A 20121-nucleotide genomic window follows, 5' to 3' on the forward strand; every position below is an offset into this window, starting at 1 on the left:
TCATCTTATTGAACCGAATGGTAATGTTAGGTGTGATGTGAAACAAAACTGAAATTTTCAAATAATATTCCTACCATACCTCATTTTATGAGAGTTTTTAAGTAAAATTTGCTTGTCATCATCAATTCAGACAGCAGAAATGTGTGTCACGATATTAAAATATCTTCATATCATCACGATATGATTCCACTGAAAGACGATAAAAGATAATATTGAATTATCGCCCGGCCCTACTAAAGGCTAATTTATGCTCCCTTTACGTACGAAAATAAATACGTCCGTTTCAAACGATGTAACCGTCACTGCCCACATACTTCCATACGTCCTTTACGCTGGCATGGATGTTAAGCAATACATCCACTAGAGGGCAGTAGAGAGTCAAATGTTTCTGTCCATCGTCGCCAACTCGCAAAACCTCTCCTCAAAGAGTTCCGCCATTTTTTTTAAATGTCTTTGTCGTGTCTCGCTTGAACTATCGGCTACACTGCCCCCACGATTTCCGGTGGTACTGCTCTGTTGCGTCCGTATCCGTAAGCTTTCAGAAAACGTGCACAAATACGGACGAAATGAACGCAGAGTACGGACAGAAGGCCCCGTCCGTATCCGTATACGTATTTAACGTTGAGCATAATTGAGCCTCAATAGGTAGAAAGAGAGACTGGTAACGTCGCTAGAGAGTTACGTACCTATCAATGACAGAATACATTTCCATCATTGAGAACATTTTACAAACCATCAGATCTAAATCCATCCATCCATATATCTAGGTCTACCTATAATCCATTATCATTATCCGTATTCATTCATCCATGAAGCAGGAGGTCAGCCCTGCATGCTGCTTATACTACATCAATAGGTCAAGCACAGTGCAGAAGTCACTGTAGCTGACTGGTTAATAATCTTCCACCAGAAGACAATCTGGATCCTCTGAGATCCAAAATCATCATCATCATCATCATCGTCATCAAGGCCAGAGTCTCACCCAAAGAAACCTGCGCGGCCAGGTGGGAAAGCTTCACAAACAGCAGCTGGACCATGGGACACCAAAATTCTCCATTGAAACCAATACTAATGAAATTAACAGCATTTACACCATGAGACAATAAAACTCTCCACTGAAGATACTAATGACATTGGCAGCATTTACACCATGTGACACTAAAACCCTCCATTGAAACCAATAGAAATGAAATTAACAACATTTAGACTAGAGTATGTGACATTAAAACTCTCAATTGAAGCCAATAGTAATGAAATGAACAGCATTTAGACCATGTGACACTAAAACTCTCCACTGAAACCAACAGTAATGAATTTAGCAGCATTTAGACCACGGGACACAAAAACTCTCAATTGAAGCCAATAGTAATGAAATTAACAGCATTTAGATTATGTGACACTAAAACCAATAGTAGTGACATTAACAACAGTTAAACCACGGGACTCTCAAAATCCTCATTGAAAACAATAGTAATGTGTCACTGATTAAAGAAACTGGGATTCTTTTCCCATCTTATTGAATGAGGTTATTCAGAATCCAACACTGCCACCTAGTGGCCTGAGAACGACAGTATGATAGTATGATAGTGAGATTTCAGAAAGGAAAACATGATAAGGGGTAAACATTTATCTTACATGTTAAAAAAAACCTTCATATAAATTAAAAGCTTCCTATAAATGTCGTGGAACTAATTAAAAAACGGTAAACTAATCAAAACAAATTGAGAACAATCTGAGACATTCTATTAAAAACCCGTCTGTCAGCAAAGATCCAGTCAAAAACGTATATTATGATGCCTGTTATCTTGACACATGCAAACCATTAATTTCCCTTGCCTGTCCATCATCTAATTAAAACAAATACCTAGCCGCTGACAAAAGGAATGAATCATTTGAAAGACATTTTCCGCTGCTTCTTTGATATAAGGAAAAAAGAGGCTGACTTCTAAGAGAACGGTTGTGGTGTTTTCTGATCAAAGCCGAGCTGAAGGGAATTGTCATTTTACCATGCTTCAGTTTAATAATGGGACATTAGCATATTCGGAGATTAGCATCCCACTATCTGCTGTCTTGGAGTGTTAACCAACATTTCATCATAGGCCCTAATCACTCTGCCTACATCTTATTTACATCCTCTGCTGTCTGCTGGCGCGTGAAACCGGACTGAAAAAGTCTTGATGTGAGCGTTTTCACAAGTTTCCCCAGATTGATTTTCTTCTAAAAATTCTCTTTCCAAATTGAATTAAATCATTGGCATCTGCTGATCTTGACATCAACATCACTTTTTTTTTTTTTAAATGGACTAAAAGTTATGCTTGTATTGGGTCAAAAGTACACTATTTCTGCAAAAAAAAAAAAACAGAATACAGTAGACTATATCAGTGATTATAACCCTCAGTCCAACTATTAGACCACCAGTTATCCTGCTGCAGAAGGTTTCCTCCTCTCATATGAGGTGATGTGCTGCATTTTTCCAAATCAATCCTTCCTGTTTTAAATCTACATTCTGGTAGACAGTCCAATGCCTCCCCCTCCTGGTCATGACGGGGTACTGCAGGCTCCCCAAAGCCCCTTCTGTATCATTGCTGCTTATCAGCGAAACGTGGGGGAATTGAGTTCAAGAGGCCACAGTGCGCTTACTGCTGCTGCAAAACGTCTTAACTCCATTCTACTGACCCGAGAGAGGGAGAGAGAGAGAGACAGAGAGAGGGAGAGAGAAATGCCTGTGGTAGTAACCTTTATAGACCAGCTGATGCTCCTGCTGACACTACTTTTCACTGCAGTTGCATTGGAAGACTCACATTTCTCTACAACTCAAACTGTGTTTGGCTAGCTAGGAGAAGATTCACTTCAAGTTCTCTGGTTTTCTGTTAAGGTAGGTCATGTCTTTACATACAACATTAGATAATGTTGTTTGTTGGACTTCTCCGTTGTAAGTGGTTTAATCCTTTAAGATCAAAGTAATCCAGCGCACACCAGGATTGCTCAACTCGACTTTTTAGTTTAATTCATAAAAAATATCGGGGCGAACAACACGTTTCACATTGTGGCTTCTTCAGGTTCGCTCTTCACTTGATTGGCATCAGGTGTGGGTTTACAAAGACTTTCTGTGCCAACAGGTGGTAATAATTCCAGATCATGTGACAACAGAAGTCATCACTATATCACAACATCAGGGGCACGTTCAATCTGAAAACGGTGTGCACCGTTTTGCTACGGTTTCCGGGTTGAACGCCATGTTTCCTCGTAACGGTGTATGAACCATTGTGGAGTGACACTTTCATAAACTTTTCTACTCCACTCTACTCCTCTAAATATATAATGGTAAATATTACAATATCATATCATATACTCATAATATAATAATTAGCTCATATAGATCGTAACATAGTCTCGAAGGTAAGAAGTGGATTATCCTTCACCTGAAATGTTTGCCTTGTCATCCTGAAATGCGAGATAAATGTTGGATCACTATAATTAGGAACCACAGTTTCCACAAACCCCTTCACTCCATTGGGATGTTCTCTGCTATTCTGGACGGCAAGGGCAGTGACTGTAACATCGAGCGTATTTTGTAGCATTAAACACGTATTTAACCCGATTTCATCAGGCTCCGAAAACTCTTTGAAAAAAACGCAAAGAATGGCCTTCTCAGCTGCCGTAGTTGCAACGCTTGCGTAACACAACAGGGTGTTCAACGCACCACCGTTTGCGTTTAAATAAACATTTTGCTACGTTTTGTCGGGGCTGAACGCAGGCCAGTTTTACATTACTTACAATATTTGATGAGACGAACACACAAGATAACGATAACAAATACAGCAATAACAAATATCATCATGGTGGAACTGTCAAAATGGTTTTAATCCTTTGTTGAAGATGTAACGTTAGCGTAGCAGGCCTTGCTAAGTGTGTTAGCAATAACATTAGTAGTCAAATTACAGACAGTGGGGACTTGATTTTACTTCTAATTTTTATATTTCCACGTGGCTTTTCAAAACATAACAATGTGGTGACGGTTGTTTTGTGTGCTTTTGTTTGCCATTGGCTGTCTTGGCTTCATAGACGCTCACAGCTAGCAAACACTGAAGTAGCGCTAAGCTAGCTTTCACTTTCTTGGAGTAAACCAGCAGGAAAGGGAAGTTCTGGTCCTGATAGTTTGAATTCAGTCTTACAATTGAAGACCAATAACACAGAAGAAGAAAATATGATATAGAATGTTGTGTTCAAATGCATGGTTAGATACACACACACATATACCAACAGTGGTGTAAACTGCTGCTTGTGTAATCTTGGATTCTGCCAGTCTTCTCAGGAACACGTTACCATGTCTGTGTGTGTGTGTGTTCTTTGTAGTGTCACATGTCACTGAATACCTGCATGTACTTCTATATATATGCGTGTGTGTCGCATGCCCGCCACTCACCTGTACCAGCTTGTAGAAGTAGGCGTACTGGCGCGCTGTGTTCTTATACTGGCTCAGGACGTCCTGCACGGCCTGCGTGCCCAGCAGGTGGCGCACCTCGTCCTGCTGGTAGTACAGCGGCGTGTCGTAGTCCTGGGGCAGGCTGCGGATGTACGGCAGCCAGGGCGACGACGGGTCGGCCCGCTCGCACAGCAGGTGCAGGGCCAGCGTCACGTTGCCCATGGCCTGCAGGATGCGGTCCTGGCTGTACAGAGGACCTGGAGGGGTACAGAGCTTATTTAAATACTTGGCGTTTATATATTTATATTTCAACTTTTGCTGTATTCTTATTTAGATTCTACTCGTCTTTGATGTATCCTATTGCCATTTGCGAGGATCAATAAAGTTTCATCTGAACTTAAAGTCCTTACCAAGTACAGAGTTCTGGGCCGACTCCACTGTCATCAGCATCTTCCTGGGAATCCACAGGAACAGTTCTTCTGCCTGTGCACACACACACACACACACACACACACACACACACACACACACACACACACACACACACACACACACACACACACACACACACACACACACACACACACACACACACACACACACACACACACACACACACACACACACACACACACACACACAGTAAGCGTCATTGCATCAATACACCGCTCACAGACCTGCATTCATTTACTAAACTCTTCAGCGTTTTCAGCACTGGAACAGGAATCTCCCGGGGAGAGATGAATCGGAGTTGAGCGTTCAAAACCCCAAAATCCTTAGAAAAAGTAAAGGAATAATGATTGGGTGCCTCGCTGGGTGAGCTCACCTTGTTGCCCGATGTCAGACAGAATTGTCAACTCGTTACACTCTGCCTCCACTCTAACCGATTTCCGTGGGGGAGGGGGATTCGATTTTCCCTAACCAATCACTAGAGACCGACGTGTCCGCCTGAATCTAACGTCATTCTAAGTCGACACTGATGCGAAAAAAACATTTCCCCTTTGAATAAATGCCTTCAAAGCAGAGTGCTGTTCGGATTTCAAAGTAACTGGTACTTTTAATGGATTTAGAACAGCCTCAAAAGCAGCGTCTATCTTGTCTATAGCGGTCGCCATTGTTGTTATTACTCCTCCTTGGTTCCGGCGCACAGCTTGACAACAGCTTGACAACGGCGTTAGTCCCGCCCGTGGCTCTGATTGGCTAATTGTTAGTCCCCCCCCCCCGGCGCTCATTGGGCCGATCATTTTTCAACTGAGAGAAACCGCTGTTTCATGTCACGATGCCAGACCAGAGTCAGTCAATTCGGTGGAGTGGGCGGATTCAAAGGTCTGGACCCGGGCAACTCACCTTGATGTCCTTGGTGGCCCGCAGGCCGTAGCCTTCCTTGCCGAAGTTGGCCACTGTGAAGCCGTCGCAGGAAGCCCCGCTGTCCCGAGCCCAGGACATCAGGTCTGAGAAGTAGTCCTCCCTGCCGCCATCAAACACTACCGACATACCTGACCACACACACACACACACACACATACATATTACAGTCACAGAAAACACACAGCGACAACAAAGAATCCATAATTCATCTCAGGTTGTTTTATTCTGAAACATAGAAGCCTTCCGCCGCACCTTCTTAATTCAGCAATAAACCAATCCTAGCCTATAGATGATTGAATGAGTGAACCACAGTGTGTGTATATGTGTGTGTGTGTCTTACCCTTCTGTTTCTTGCGGATCTTCTCTACCAAGGCTCGGATCTGGATGTACTCCTCCCACTCCTTCCCAGCAGAGGGCGCTGCACTGCTGCATTCTGCCAAACAAATAACCATGACACCTTAACTTAAGAGTAATTTAACACCAAACCCATATCTGTGTAAAGCCTGACATTTAAATAAGTAAAAAGCATGCTACTGAAATGGCCATCTGCTATTGACTGATCTTTGGTGCCAGATCTTAGTTGCACTACAGAAGGTGACATCAACCAACACCCTAACCATACAGCCAACCATACCTTAACTTAACAATGACACCTTAACAACAACCCCTTAACTTGATTTAACCATAACACCTTAACTTGATTTAACCATAACACCTTAACTTGATTTAACAACAACCCCTTAACTTGATTTAACCATAACACCTTAACTTGATTTAACAACAACCCCTTAACTTGATTTAACCATAACACCTTAACTTGATTTAACCATAACACCTTAACTTGATTTAACCATAACCATAACCCCTTAACTTGATTTAACCATAACCATAACCCCTTAACTTGATTTAACAACAACCCCTTAACTTGATTTAACCATAACCCCTTAACTTGATTTAACAACACCTTAACTTGATTTAACCATAACACCTTAACTTGATTTAACAACAACCCCTTAACTTGATTTAACCATAACCATAACCCCTTAACTTGATTTAACCATAACCATAACCCCTTAACTTGATTTAACAACAACCCCTTAACTTGATTTAACCATAACCCCTTAACTTGATTTAACAACACCTTAACTTGATTTAACCATAACACCTTAACTTGATTTAACAACAACCCCTTAACTTGATTTAACCATAACACCTTAACTTGATTTAACAACAACCCCTAACTTGATTTAACCATAACCCCTTAACTTGATTTAACAACACCTTAACTTGATTTAACCATAACACCTTAACTTGATTTAACAACAACCCCTTAACTTGATTTAACCATAACACCTTAACTTGATTAAACCATAACACCTTAACTTGATTTAACCATAACACCTTAACTTGATTTAACAACAACCCCTAACTTGATTTAACCACAACCCCTTAACTTGAGTTAACCATAACACCTTAACTTGATTAAACCATAACACCTTAACTTGATTTAACCATAACACCTTAACTTGATTTAACAACAACCCCTAACTTGATTTAACCACAACCCCTTAACTTGAGTTAACAACAACAACCCCTTAACTTGATTTAACCATAACCCCTTAACTTGATTTAACCATAACACTGTACGTTAACCACACAGCAAAACACTATACAGCATTCTAACAAGAGGCTGATTCCATGTCAGCATTACTTCCTCTCAACTTTACAGCTGTCATTACCAAACATGAACAAATTGCCATGCTGTAAATCAGCAGCCGATTGTTTTATGATGATGAAATTACAAGGCACCCACAAACAGAGCACTACTGAAGTCGACTATGGTGTGAATGCTTGAGGAACAATGTATCGTTATCGTTTATAGTTATCTTTATAGTTATTGCTCTAGGTGTGAATGGGCCTTAAGAGGACTGTAGTAACTCATGTTATTACATTACTGGATCATTATTATTATATCATCAGTTAATATTATAGTTATTACAGCCCTTATGGAGTAATACCGGCTGGTTAACACTAGAGTGGCCAAGCGTAGTCAATTTACAGCTATTTAGAATTTTAAAATTGCAATATCCATGACTTTTTCTGGATGCAATGTCTGTACAAAGTGTTGTTTAAAACTGCAAGAAAATAGCTATATTCATTCTTTCTTTTCTCTTAAAACCCCCCAAATCCACTTATTAGCTTATTAGGCATTCGTTACATTAAAAGGTTTCACTATATTTTTTAAAGCAATGTTTCATAACATTTTGAGAAGTTGGTATATCTGACAGATATGACGTTATCAGTTGCTACACTCCTTTAAAATGTTGCAACTGTTGTGCATTTCTTTGACTTCTTAGGATGCGTTGGGTGTAGGGATGGGACGATATATCGAAATGCAATATATCGTGATACAAAAATGTGACAATACGTATCGTGGGGCAGAAAAATTAATGATGATATTAAATGAGACAGCTTGCCCATCACAATTTCACAAGCTCTCCATCCAAATTATATTATTGTCACATTGTAATGGCATTTTTAAATTGTTGTTTACATTCTAGCGAGCCAATGCCATCGCTAGAAAGATCTGTGGCTCAGAAATAATCAGAATTCTGCACAGTCATACTTTGCTCTCATTGAACTTTTATTCATTCCATCGTATCGTGAAGCCCATATCGCGTATTGAATCGTATTGGGAGATCAGCATATCGTCCCATCCCTAGTTGGGTGGGAGGTGAACAAGGTGTTTGTTGGCCGGGCAGCCGGAGGTGGACCTACTCTGCAGCAGTTCAGACACGAGGTTCATCATCTCCTTGGGGGAAACCACAGCGCTGGCTCCAGAGCCCGACTTCTGAGTCTTCACTCGACTCTTCTTTCCCATGGTGGTGGATGGACAGCTGGGCTGAGAGGATACAGCGTCATTAGTGTTTGCGTTTAATACTGTACTACTAGCTTTTTGACATTGAAAATTGAACTGGATGGGTAGAGTTGGTATTACTCTCTAAGCAATAAAAAAATACAAGTCTATCCCTTATGTATTCTGTCAACTGCCATGTTGTTTAGACACATTTTTACTGTCCCATAGCACAAAATGACTATAATATATCTGCAGGGGTTGATGAATATCAATGACTCAATGAGTACTTGGCAAGGTGCTGCGATTTCTGGCTTCCACACTCACTTTCCAGCCTGTACTGTTTAGGAACAAAGACTCTCATTGATTATGTAATGCTCTCCGTTTAAAAAAATAATACTAGGAATTGTTATGTTTGTCCTTTGTATGACAAATGATAAGTAAGAAAGACTGATATCATCTCAAGCATTCCTATCTGGCTTGTGTGTATGATGTAATCTGTATTCAAAGACAATAAATGATGATACTGTGGACAGTGATAGGTCAAAGGTCGCAGCAGGCATACAAAAACACCTACTTATGCTGCAGTGGTGACAACATGCTCTTTATCAGGCTGGAATACTTCCACGTTTTTTTCCACACTTCACCCTCACTAGCAGTGCTGCTAAAAAAAAATCCATTATTTGATTTTTCCTTCACTTAATACATCATTTTTCAAAGAGACATATTCATTAAACAAGCCGTTACATTTGTGTGGCCTATTATAAAAACCGTTAAGCTGATTTGCTGCTTTGTAGCTCCTATTCCACTTTTCCCCTGAACAAAAAAGACAAAATGTATTAGTTGAGCTGTTTGCCTCAGACGAAGCATGCAAACCAGACAGGAAATTCAAATAACCACCCAGAGCCGCACTTTCAGCTCTTGACTGTTTAAAGTATTTCTAGTAATGAGTTTTTGGCATCAGTCCTGCTGTACCGCCAGGCTACAGCGCCCCAACAATATGTAGGCCACAGAACTGGGCGCAAGCTTTTAAAGCTTCTGGCCATGATGTTAAAAATGACAATACGTCCCAACTTTTTAAAAGGCCTATCATTAACTCGGATAGCTTCTAGAAGCTTCGTCTTCTCTGATTAAGAGAAGAGAAGAAAGGATCCTGCAGGTCACTGGGAAATGGAGGTACAGTGGTGGGATATTTCTGTTAAAGGCACATTAAGTAGCCTAATCTATGACTTCTATAAACCTCTTATCGGTGACCAGTAGGAAGTGCAACAACATTAATAAACTTCTGGCACAGCTACTGAGAAAAAAATACTCTCATGTCCACAATAGAGAGGAGTGAGCTAGCTAATTAGAGCAGAGATTTATCAGAAGCATCTAGTGAGGAAGTAATATATCACAGTGCAAAATCCTGTAATAACAATGCTGCTTTATTTGCTTCATTGGCTTGAGAAAGACGCTTAGCCTTTGTGGCTGAACTTCACAGCCATGACCTGCTGTAACGCTAATAGTGAATAGCCAGATAGATAGTAGTCTTCTGTAACACTTACAAGCTAAGCAGTTAGCTGTAACGTGCTGGAACGCTAACAGGCTAACTAGTTAGCCAGAGAGTGTGTCAACATCCTCTTTGGGTTTTCCATGTCAAAGTCAGTCTGAAACAAAAATGTATGTTTACAGTTTTGATTAAAAAACTGCTTTATTCGACTATATGTCCTTTACTTTTATTTTCTGACCTGCTTCTTTTGCAATGTGTTATGTGGTTATGTGGTTAAAGCCAACAACTAACACAAAAAACCTATTACAGCTAGCTTAAAATAGACTGCAAGGTAGTGCTGGTAGATTGTGAAATATAGGGCTGGGCGATATGGTTGAAATCAATATCATGATAATCATAAGGATTCTTCTCGATATCAATATATATCACGATATGGTTCATGTATGAAAAATCACGTTAAATATTCAAATTAATGTTCATCTCATTGAACCGAATGGTAATGTTAGGTGTGATGTCAAACAAAACAGAAATATTCAAATAATATTCCTACCATATAGTTTTTAAGTAAAATTTGCTTGTCATCATCAATTCAGACAGCAGAAATGTGTGTCACGATATCAAAATATCTTCATATCATCACGATATGATTCCACTGAAAGACGATAAACGATAATATTGTATTATCGCTCAGCCCTAGTTAAATATTTATCTTTTATGCTAGTTAAAATAAACTGCCAATAGGCAGACTGTTAGCATAACACCCAACCCACTTCCATTGCCATTAGCAGGCTTAAAACTTCAGCTACCATGTTAAATGGGAATGTTCATTGCAGTCTCAGAACATGGAAATGCATGGCTTGGTTCTCTAGTAATGACCACACATCAATATGAAATGAATGAGAGTCAGAGGGAAAACTGTGCTTCAACATTCATGACAAGTCTACTTAAATCACAAATTCTTTGTTTTATGCATAATGACTTTGCATAACAGTTGAAGCATGTCTTAGCAATTACAGCTACTACATTTTACTGATGTTTGGTTTGCTTTTAGCAGACCCTTCAAACTGATCTCAGGCCAAAGAACAGTGTCAATATCATGCTGAAAAACGTTAATTATCCCTTAATATCATGCATCTCTACACTCGACTTCAGTGACACATTAATATTTCACTTAGCGTGGTAATGACAGTGTTAGGCCTCGGGCTTTTACGCCAGCATAATGACAACTTTAAATAGACCAAGTGTCAATGTCCACTTTACGTGGATCAAGAAGATTTCCTACTGGCCTTAGCAGGACTAATGTGGATTCCTCTTCCCTCTGCAGCTGCTCCCCACATACACACACACACACACACACACACACACACACACACCTCATTTCACAATCCAGACAGATCACCAAAGCAAAAGAAGTGACTGAGGCCATTTTTGGTAGTCGGGGGTCTCATTCTGTCCAACAGAAAGGCCCGTCCCTCCCACTCTCCCTACAACCACCACCACACACACACACCTCTCTCTCTCTCTCTCTCACACACACACACACACTAGACAGCTGCTCAGTGACATTCAGTAGCAGTTGTCACTTTAGTCCAAAGCCAATCGCTTATAAGCAGAACAGAGCTTCGGGCTGTCATCTGCATTCATTAACTTCTTGGGTCTTGCGCACAATGGCAGTTTAAAAAAGTCAAATCCACCCCTCCAGGGAGTGTGTGACAGTGTTTCTTTTCCAGCCACCCAATAGGACCCAGATTGGGTAACATGTCCCTACAAATAACTTTTATCTAAGCCTTATCCTCTCCGTAGAATGTGGCACACGGCGTGAAAACTATTGCAAACTCTGGCGGTTAAGGTCTAGCTTACTTAGCTATATGATGAAATCACATACACAATTTCTGTAGGCGTGCATTTCGCCTCACTAAGCAAGTGATGGAAAACGCACAATAGACAGTGAACTTTCAGCTGTGTGGAAATCAATGGTGACACGCTGGTGAACTTGTGGTTTTGTACACAGTCTCTGGCAAGTTGCAGAAGCAGCTCAAACGGTTCGGACACTAAAGCCTTTGAAGCTGTTTAATATGTACAAGGCCTCTGTGTTGAAATGCTTTTTGCTGAAACCTCAGTATAAACTCCTGTCCGGCCGCATCAGACAGACAAAGCTTTGAGTTCCTGTCAAAGCCCATTGGAACATAGTTGACCTGCCTAAAAACATAACCAAACATGCAGGGAAGAGCACTGCAATGGAAATTAAGTTTCACAGCCTAGGCGTTTCAACTGTGGGGATACTTAAGCTACTCCTACTCTTCAAAAGTAATGACACAAGTAAAACCTTTCCAATTTAGCCCGTTTGTCACCAAGACCTATCTACTGCCAACTTCTCCAGCAAGTATTGCATGTCACGATATGACAGTAAAATACACATAGAAATGAATCATTTTGATACAGTGTATGGTTTCTGTATCTTTATTATAGCAAGCTAGAGTTTAGCCAAGATTTACATATGAGGTGTTAGCTAGATATCACTGGGGCTAGCTCGGCTACAAGCTGGAACCCAGTAGTTAGCCTGCTCCTCGTGGACCGGCTCAGGGTATTTGTAGCCGTTCCCACTAGGCCAGCAGCTAGCTTACTAGCATAAAAAGAATCACGCCCATCCAAGCAGAGACGTAATTGGAGCAGGGCAGGGTACAGAGCCCATTCATCTTTACTGGCTGCTCTGATCTAACGTTACCCAGGCTAGCTGTGTTAGCTCGCTGTTAGCTGCTAACCTGCCAAGTGATAAAGGATCAGCCTGAGTTTCAACAGGGGCTAATCTGCTGGATTGGCTGGCTAGGCTAGCCTGCTAACCGCAGCTGACTGTAAAACACATGCATGCAGTCATACTGAATACTATTGGATACCAAGTCAGAACTATACATAAGCAAACCATAAGCATTTTTCGCCGATTCAGTCATCGTTACCTTTTCTATGTGACAGCAGCAGTTCCTCTGTTCCTGCACTGAAACCTACCTTGACTGAACCACGCATGTTGATTGGCGCATCCAGGAAATACGCCCACATAAACAACAGTTGCTTCCGCTATTCTAATTGGTTGTTTGGCCGCACGCGCTGCTCTAGCGGACAGCGACTGGTTGATAACATAGACGCCTTCTGATTGGTGTAAATAATAACAGTTCCCGCCTCACGAGCCTTGTGATTGGAAGTTTAGTTTAGATTGATTAAAATGACCATAAATGGTAAGGTTAGAGCTGTGGTGATTGGTTGAAAGACATGTCTATCCCAGATGTGGCGCCCGTGGTCTTTGTTTGGATGGAGCTAAGCAGCTAAATCAGTTAGCTATCTCTATAGCCGGTGCTGAACGGATAACTTTCTGTATATCACTGGGAATGCATCTCACAGATATTTGTCTCTTTTTAATCACTTCCAGTGCTGTGTAATTGTAACAGTAGTTTGTGTGAACAAATATCGCCTTGGGTTTGAGTCATTGTTTTATCACTTCCATTGCTGTATAACGGTAGCTAGTGTAGTGTAACGGTAGCCAGTATCGCTAGCCCCCCTCGTCGGCAGACTATTAAACCGTTGCTAGTAGGTTAGCTGCTGGTTTCCTAAACATAATACAGGAGAACTACAGTCTGAACTACATGAAACTTACGTTACTGGCACTGGGACAAGGAAGACCTGGCCAGCCTGGACCACACCAAACTCTGCTGGCACTGGGACAAGAAGGAGCTGGCCAGCCTGGACCACATCAAACCCTCCTGGCACTGGGACAAGAAGGACCTGGCCAGCCTGGACTACATCAAACCCTCCTGGCACTGGGACAAGAAGGACCTGGCCAGCCTGGACCACACCAAACCCTCCTGGTACTGGGACAAGAAGGACCTGGCCAGCCTGGACCACATCAAACCCTCCTGGTACTGGGACAAGAAGGACCTGGCCAGCCTGGACCACATCAAACCCTGCTGGTACTGGGACAAGAAGGACCTGGCCCACACCCCATCCCAGTCAGAGGGACTGGACCCTGCCACCGAGGCGCGGTACCGGAGAGAAGGGGCTCGGTTCATCTTTGACGTGGGCACACGGCTGGGGCTGTATCCTTTTATAGCCAGATAACCTAACCTAACCTAACCTGCAAGAAACTTAACATATAACCTGTTAACCGCCATGGAATATAACAGAAAACATGTTAACTATAAGAAACCTCTGCCCTTGGCTGGCACACAGGACTATGGCTGCACCCTATAAAAGATAATCTGATAAATGACACTTGACACATGGATGGCTAAAGTCATGTGGTTGATATTATTTGGCCCTGTCGCATTGCTGTCCATATTAGCACTAAAAACCCTTAATACACACAGAGAAGACAACTTTCACAAATAGATATTTATTGTGCAAAAGACAAAGATTAAACAAATGAGTTGATTGGGAATATGTAAGCAACAGCTCATCAATTTTTTATATTTAGGAAATTGCAGTTTCTGCTGAAGGAACACCTCCTTCACAGGCTGTAATAGTAAAGGGATTGACTGGTGTGTATGACAGCTCCGGTTCTAGTAGCTTGTTGTTAGGACTCTGAAATTGATCTGATAAATAACCACCCACTGTCTACAATTTTCCAAAAACTTCCACTGTCAGTCCTCTTAACCTCTGTGGCCAGACACTATGACACGCTGGCAACCGGGATCATTTACTTCCACCGCTTCTACATGTTCCATTCCTTCAAGCAGTTCCCTAGATATGTAAGTATGGAGTTCTCTATTCACTCCAGCCTTGGGAAATTCACTGAAGTAAGTTCTATAAGGTAGATGGCACTGTATATATCACATACTTTTTAACCAAACTTCAGACTTCCAAACCAATCAGATGACCAAACAGGCATAGTGACTGTTTATTTGAATCTGAAGTAAATATTAAGATGTAGGCTATTATGTGAAGCACTTTGAGTCGCAAAAACTGTAAATTGAACCTGTGAATTAGGAGGAGGAGGCCCAGTATATTTGGTTCCTAACCTGTTGGATGTGCCTGCAGGTGACAGGGGGATGCTGCCTTTTCCTAGCAGGCAAAGTGGAGGAAACTCCCAAGAAGTGCAAAGACATCATCAAGACCGCTCGCAGCCTGCTCACCGACATCCAGTTCGCCCAGTTTGGAGATGATCCAAAGGTTGGTAACAGGAAGTCCCATCATTTGGCCATGATCGGTAATGCCTTGCAACATTGTCATGCGTTTTGGGTGCCAATGTCAAAGTCACAGAATCATGCAGAAATCACCCACTAGATGTCACTGCAGGACTGTTAAGCGTTTCCGTTTCCACTCACAGTCTGCCCCATGGAGCCAGGCAATCTACAGCAGAGAGAGAGCACCGTTTTTATAGCTGATCTAAATGTTATTTCAGTGTTTTATGTCCAGTTTTCCTCTTTATTGGCTAAAGTATCTGTAGGGTCTGTAGTTTCTGTAGTGTCTGTAGTTTAAAAATGGCTCTTGGAGATGCATTAAGCAACAGAACAACATGAACAGTTGTCATTCTGTTCTGTCTGTATTTCATGAAAATTAGTGTTTCACATTGTTTTTCAAAAGGCTGTGGAATTTCTAACTTCAGACCCACAGATTGATTATATATTCTTCCCTAGAAAGCTGTGGGATCTATCTTGTTAAGTCCTTCCCCGCTTGGGACTTTTTACAACATAAATGTACATTTTTGCAAAGCCCCGGTTTGTTTAAGGAACAATCCTCATGCTAACAGGAGGAGGTGATGGTGCTGGAGCGCATCCTGCTGCAGACCATCAAGTTCGACCTGCAGGTGGAACATCCCTACCAGTTCCTGCTGCGTTATGCCAAGCAGCTCAAAGGTACGTCCGCCTCTGCTGGTCCATTTGTGGGGCATCCGCTCAAGATCTCAGCATTGAGAATTGATAGCCAATTTTAGAGAAAAAAATGTATGCACTTATGGAGGTTTGGCTGATGGAGAGACAAGTCATGTGTTTTTCAGGTGACAAGAACAAGGTGCAGAAGTTGGTTCAGATGGCCTGGACCTTTGTGAATGACAGGTGAGTTCAGAACTGACAGCTGTCAATCACTCATAGCATGGGGTTGATATTCAAGCTAATCTGATTACATCATTCTCTCACACTTTTCCTATATTCGTAAAGCTAGGGTTCAACCGGGTTTTTGAAGAATTGTATTTGTCAGTGTGGAAAAGCCTCTGAAACGGCATTTAGTCCATCATGGGACACTAAAACTCTCCACTGAACCCCAGTCTAATACAATTCCTTTACGGTTAGTAGCTCTTTAAGGCAGGGTGACCTATGCAATGGTAGGGAAACTCTGGGACACCATTACTGCCTTTTAAATTAAGGATTCATTCACAAAAATATAATTGAATAATAAAATCTGCAAAGAAAATCAAATGTCAGGTTTTCCAGACTGTTTTTCTGACACTGACAGGCTGATATCTGACATTTAATAAAAGGCCAAAATCAACCCCATATATCATCTGACCCTAACTAACACGTCCAAGAAAAAAATGTAACTAAATCCCTTTTTATTAGCATACTGATGCATGTGTACCGGCAAGCTTGTATTATAATAATAGACGGATATGGCGTTTGTGATGCTGTGGTCCTCCCCAGCCTGTGCACCATGCTGGCCCTGCAGTGGGAACCAGAGATCATAGCCGTGGCCGTCATGTACCTGGCCGGACGCCTCTGTAAGTTCGACATCCAGGAGTGGACGTCCAAGCAGTCGTCCCGGCGCTGGTGGGAGCAGTTTGTCCAGGACGTGCCTGTGGAGGTGCTGGAAGGTAAGGGGGTTAGCGTTACTAACCACATAAAGTGGGGTTTGACTCATGAGACAATACAGCGAGGGGCCAGAAAGTTTTCCTATGCAGCATTAGGACTTTTTTTCTCCTCTCCTTCCCCGCCCATCTCCTCTTCTCTCCCCGCTCGCCTCCGATCCCAAAGACATCTGCCACCAGATCCTGGACCTGTACTCCCAGGGCAAGCAGCAGATGCCCCAGGGAGGGGCAGGGACCGGGGAGAAACCCCCCGCCTCCTCCGTCCCCTCCTCCCCAGCCCCACCGCCGGCCAAGAAGGCCTCCCCCCAGAGCAGCCCCAGACCGCCCCGACCAGCCCAGGTCAGTGATATCTATCTATCTATCTATCTATCTATCTATCTATCTATCTATCTATCTATCTATCTATCTATCTATCTATCTATCTATCTATCTATCTATCTATCTATCTATCTATCTATCTATTTATATACAGTACTGTGCAAAAGTCTTAGGCCCCCTAGATTTTTTATATACATTTCTTAGAAGTCTTAGATGTTTATTTGTTTTCTGCATTAGTGTGCCAGTAGACTGCTGTTTATTGTACATTTTTGATATTGAGAAACTTTTCATTTCATTAGTTTTGAAAGCATCTTCGCTTTATGGATATCTTTGACATATGCCTAAGACTTTTGCACATATATATAGTGGAGATGGATGGGTGTGTACTAGTGCTGGTGAAGACAGCCTGTGTCCTACATGCATCTCAACCTGCTTTTAGCAAGTTGTGCATTCTCTGATCCTGATATTATCTTTTTTTGCTCTTCAGCCGTCTCCCAAAGATGACAGCAAGGCCACTGGTAAGCAAAAACCCTGAAGAGGCCTAATACACTGGAGGCCTCAGGGATTAATTTTAGCTCATGGATCCATATGCTGTAATCAGTCCATTCTTTGCCTTCATTTGCCTCTTCCCTGTCTTGTGTTTTGTCTCGTCCAGAGCTCCTGCATCTAGAACCTCCTCCTCCTCCTCCCCCTCCTCTTCCTCCTCTGGCCGCCACACTTCCAGGTCAGTACCTTCTGCCCCATTCGGCTCCATTTAAACGCCCTGTAAAGCTGTCATTTAGATCATGAGGAGGGTAGGATGGGGGACACAGTGGAGAGTAGAACTGAGTAGAGTTGTTGGAACGAATTCCAAAATTGTAGTAGAATTTATAAAAACTGATTAAGGCAGGACTGTTCCCCTGGACATATCCCAGGTATCTCCTACTCATTTACTGTTGCTGATCTCAAGAAACTTCTCTTCTACTAACTAGTTTTGTTGTTATAACACAGCCTAACCACAGCACTACTACTCTACATTTAAGAAGCCATGTTGGGGAAGTATTTGGATCAGAGTGGTTCAGTGGGAGAAGACAAATAAGGCTGCAATAACACCAGTAATTGGTTTTCTTTGGTCTGAACCGTAGTGGAAAAGTTGACTTTGTTGCCGGTTTTGTATTTCGTTCATTTAGGTTTACACTGTACAATTACAGGCAAACCAGGGCTTGTAAAGAAAAGCCACATGTACTTGGCTTATTGGACAGAGTTGTGGTAACCTGTCATCTCACGTGATTAGAGAAAATAAATTCAGTTCCAGTCCCAGTGACTTAAGCCAACACCCCTCTCCTGATACCCATAAACCCTTGTGTTTTGGGGTTGTTTCCTGTAATTGGTTGGTATTATGTTCTCACTCCTAATGAACGACACCACCAGGAGTAAACACTCCAGAGTTCAAATGAATCACTCAGAACATGCTTGGTGTGAAAGCAGCCTTAGATAGGAGATGACTGCCAGCCATGTCCATCAGATAGTCTTCTGCTCAGGAGAGAAGCAGTATTCCACATGCTGGACTAGTCCTGATAAATACAGCCAAAACCTCAATGCTGCTGGCCTTCCTCCTCAAGCCGAGCACTGATCTCTTCATATTAGTCAGGCCAGGTTGTGTGTCTGTGTGTGTGTGTGGTGAAAGAGCAGCAGATCAGATTGTTAACCGCATTGGTGAAATCTGACTACTTAGTAGATGTAATCATATTAAATCTTAACCCCAGGTTTTAACCCGGCTTTAGAGAAAAGACGCAAACTGACAGCCAAGCCATTTCCAAGCAGGTTGATGTCCGCTCAACACACACCAACCGCATTAGACCACAGTGGTTTCATTGGACTGCATATGGACTGTAGTGTGCAGCATTTCCATCTCTTTTTTTGTTATTATTTTGTATTATTGGCCTTGCTCTGCACATGTCGTTGCACATTTGTGTGTGTTGTATTCCTATAGAGAAATTCTTCCACACTATAAAAACGTTTTTTTTTTTACATTTACTCTTCTGCACCGTTACCACAATTCTCTGCTCTCCCACCAGACCACAAACCCCCCTCCTCCTACCCACCAGCCCCGGACCTCCCCTCCGAACCATCAGACCCCCCGCCCTTACCCCAACGGCCCCCTCCGCCGCCCCCGCCGCCGCTGGACCTCCCCGCCTCCAGCTCCCTGCTGTCCAGCGAGGGCTACCAGAAGCTCCAGTCCATGATGACGACGGAGGGCTCCTGTTACGCCGCCGTGCCCCAGGCCTGCGCACCACCGCTGGGCTACCACGGCCTCGCCTACCCCCCGGGCGCCGCGTCCTACCACCCGCCCCTGCTTCCCGCCTACAGCTACCCGCTGCCCCCGCCGCCCCCCTCGGCCATGGGGATAGCGCCCGGTTTGGCCGGCGGGTACCCGCCACCCCCGCCCGCCGGGCAGGGCCAGCTGCCCCCTCCGCTGCCGCCCGGGATGCCCCCCCTCAGCGGGATGAGTCGGGGTACGTGGATGAGGTGAGGGGCCACCGAGACAGCAGGAGGTTCAGGTCAGATGATTTTAGGGTCCAGATGCAATCGGTCAAATCGTTCAGATTTCTATAAGAGCACTAAACGGGTCTACATGTGCGGTTTGATGCTCTGAACGGTTTCATATTTTAAGAGAACTGCAGAGTTCTCTTAGAAAAATCATAAACTTGTCAGATCATCATGTAATGGAGAATTCTATCATGGTCAGTTCAGCAGATATGGAGCAAAACCCTGGCAATGGAGGAGGCAAAAATGTCTGATCTGTACCAATTTTGTGGTGCCTCCAATTCTGAACATGTTCAGGGCATCAAACTGTGCATATAGATCTGTTTTGGTGCTTTTACACAAATCTGAAG

The 20121-nt window shown here is 42.7% G+C and overlaps 2 protein-coding genes across 3 annotated transcripts in view; one reads left to right on the forward strand and one right to left on the reverse strand.

Moving 5' to 3' along the window:
* setd3 (SET domain containing 3, actin histidine methyltransferase) overlaps positions 1–13115 on the reverse strand; it is a 30467-nt gene extending 17352 nt beyond the window's left edge. For both annotated transcript variants that reach the window (XM_071545805.1, XM_071545804.1), the window contains exons 1-6: positions 13095–13115; positions 8573–8696; positions 6135–6227; positions 5774–5922; positions 4837–4909; positions 4427–4683 (exon numbers count right to left, since the gene is read on the reverse strand). In XM_071545805.1, the coding sequence (XP_071401906.1) occupies positions 4427–4683; positions 4837–4909; positions 5774–5922; positions 6135–6227; positions 8573–8675 (675 nt within the window). In that variant the 5' untranslated portion in view covers positions 8676–8696; positions 13095–13115. The remainder of the gene's footprint in view (positions 1–4426; positions 4684–4836; positions 4910–5773; positions 5923–6134; positions 6228–8572; positions 8697–13094) is intronic.
* Positions 9819–19757, forward strand: LOC139666540 (cyclin-K-like). The gene is made up of 11 exons (XM_071545806.1): positions 9819–9824; positions 13807–14225; positions 14795–14876; positions 15166–15297; positions 15878–15983; positions 16124–16181; positions 16764–16933; positions 17094–17266; positions 17733–17763; positions 17901–17969; positions 19303–19757. The coding sequence occupies exons 1-11, from the start codon at positions 9819–9821 to the stop codon at positions 19755–19757; spliced, it is 1701 nt and encodes a 566-aa protein (XP_071401907.1).
* Positions 19758–20121: the final 364 nt, after the last annotated feature.

This window comes from Centroberyx affinis, unplaced genomic scaffold, assembly GCF_046629955.1.
Source record: "Centroberyx affinis isolate AG114_WGS23_722 - 3 ecotype Tasmania unplaced genomic scaffold, CSIRO-AGI_Caff_v1 ptg005060l_1, whole genome shotgun sequence".
Lineage (NCBI taxonomy): Eukaryota > Metazoa > Chordata > Actinopteri > Beryciformes > Berycidae > Centroberyx > Centroberyx affinis.

Coding starts and splice junctions, on each gene's coding strand:
- LOC139666540 (XM_071545806.1), top strand. Junction 14,226..14,794: donor GTGGGCACACGGCTGGGGCT/GTATCCTTTTAT, acceptor CTCTGTGGCCAG/ACACTATGACACGCTGGCAA. Junction 17,970..19,302: donor TCTGGCCGCCACACTTCCAG/GTCAGTACCTTC, acceptor CTCTCCCACCAG/ACCACAAACCCCCCTCCTCC.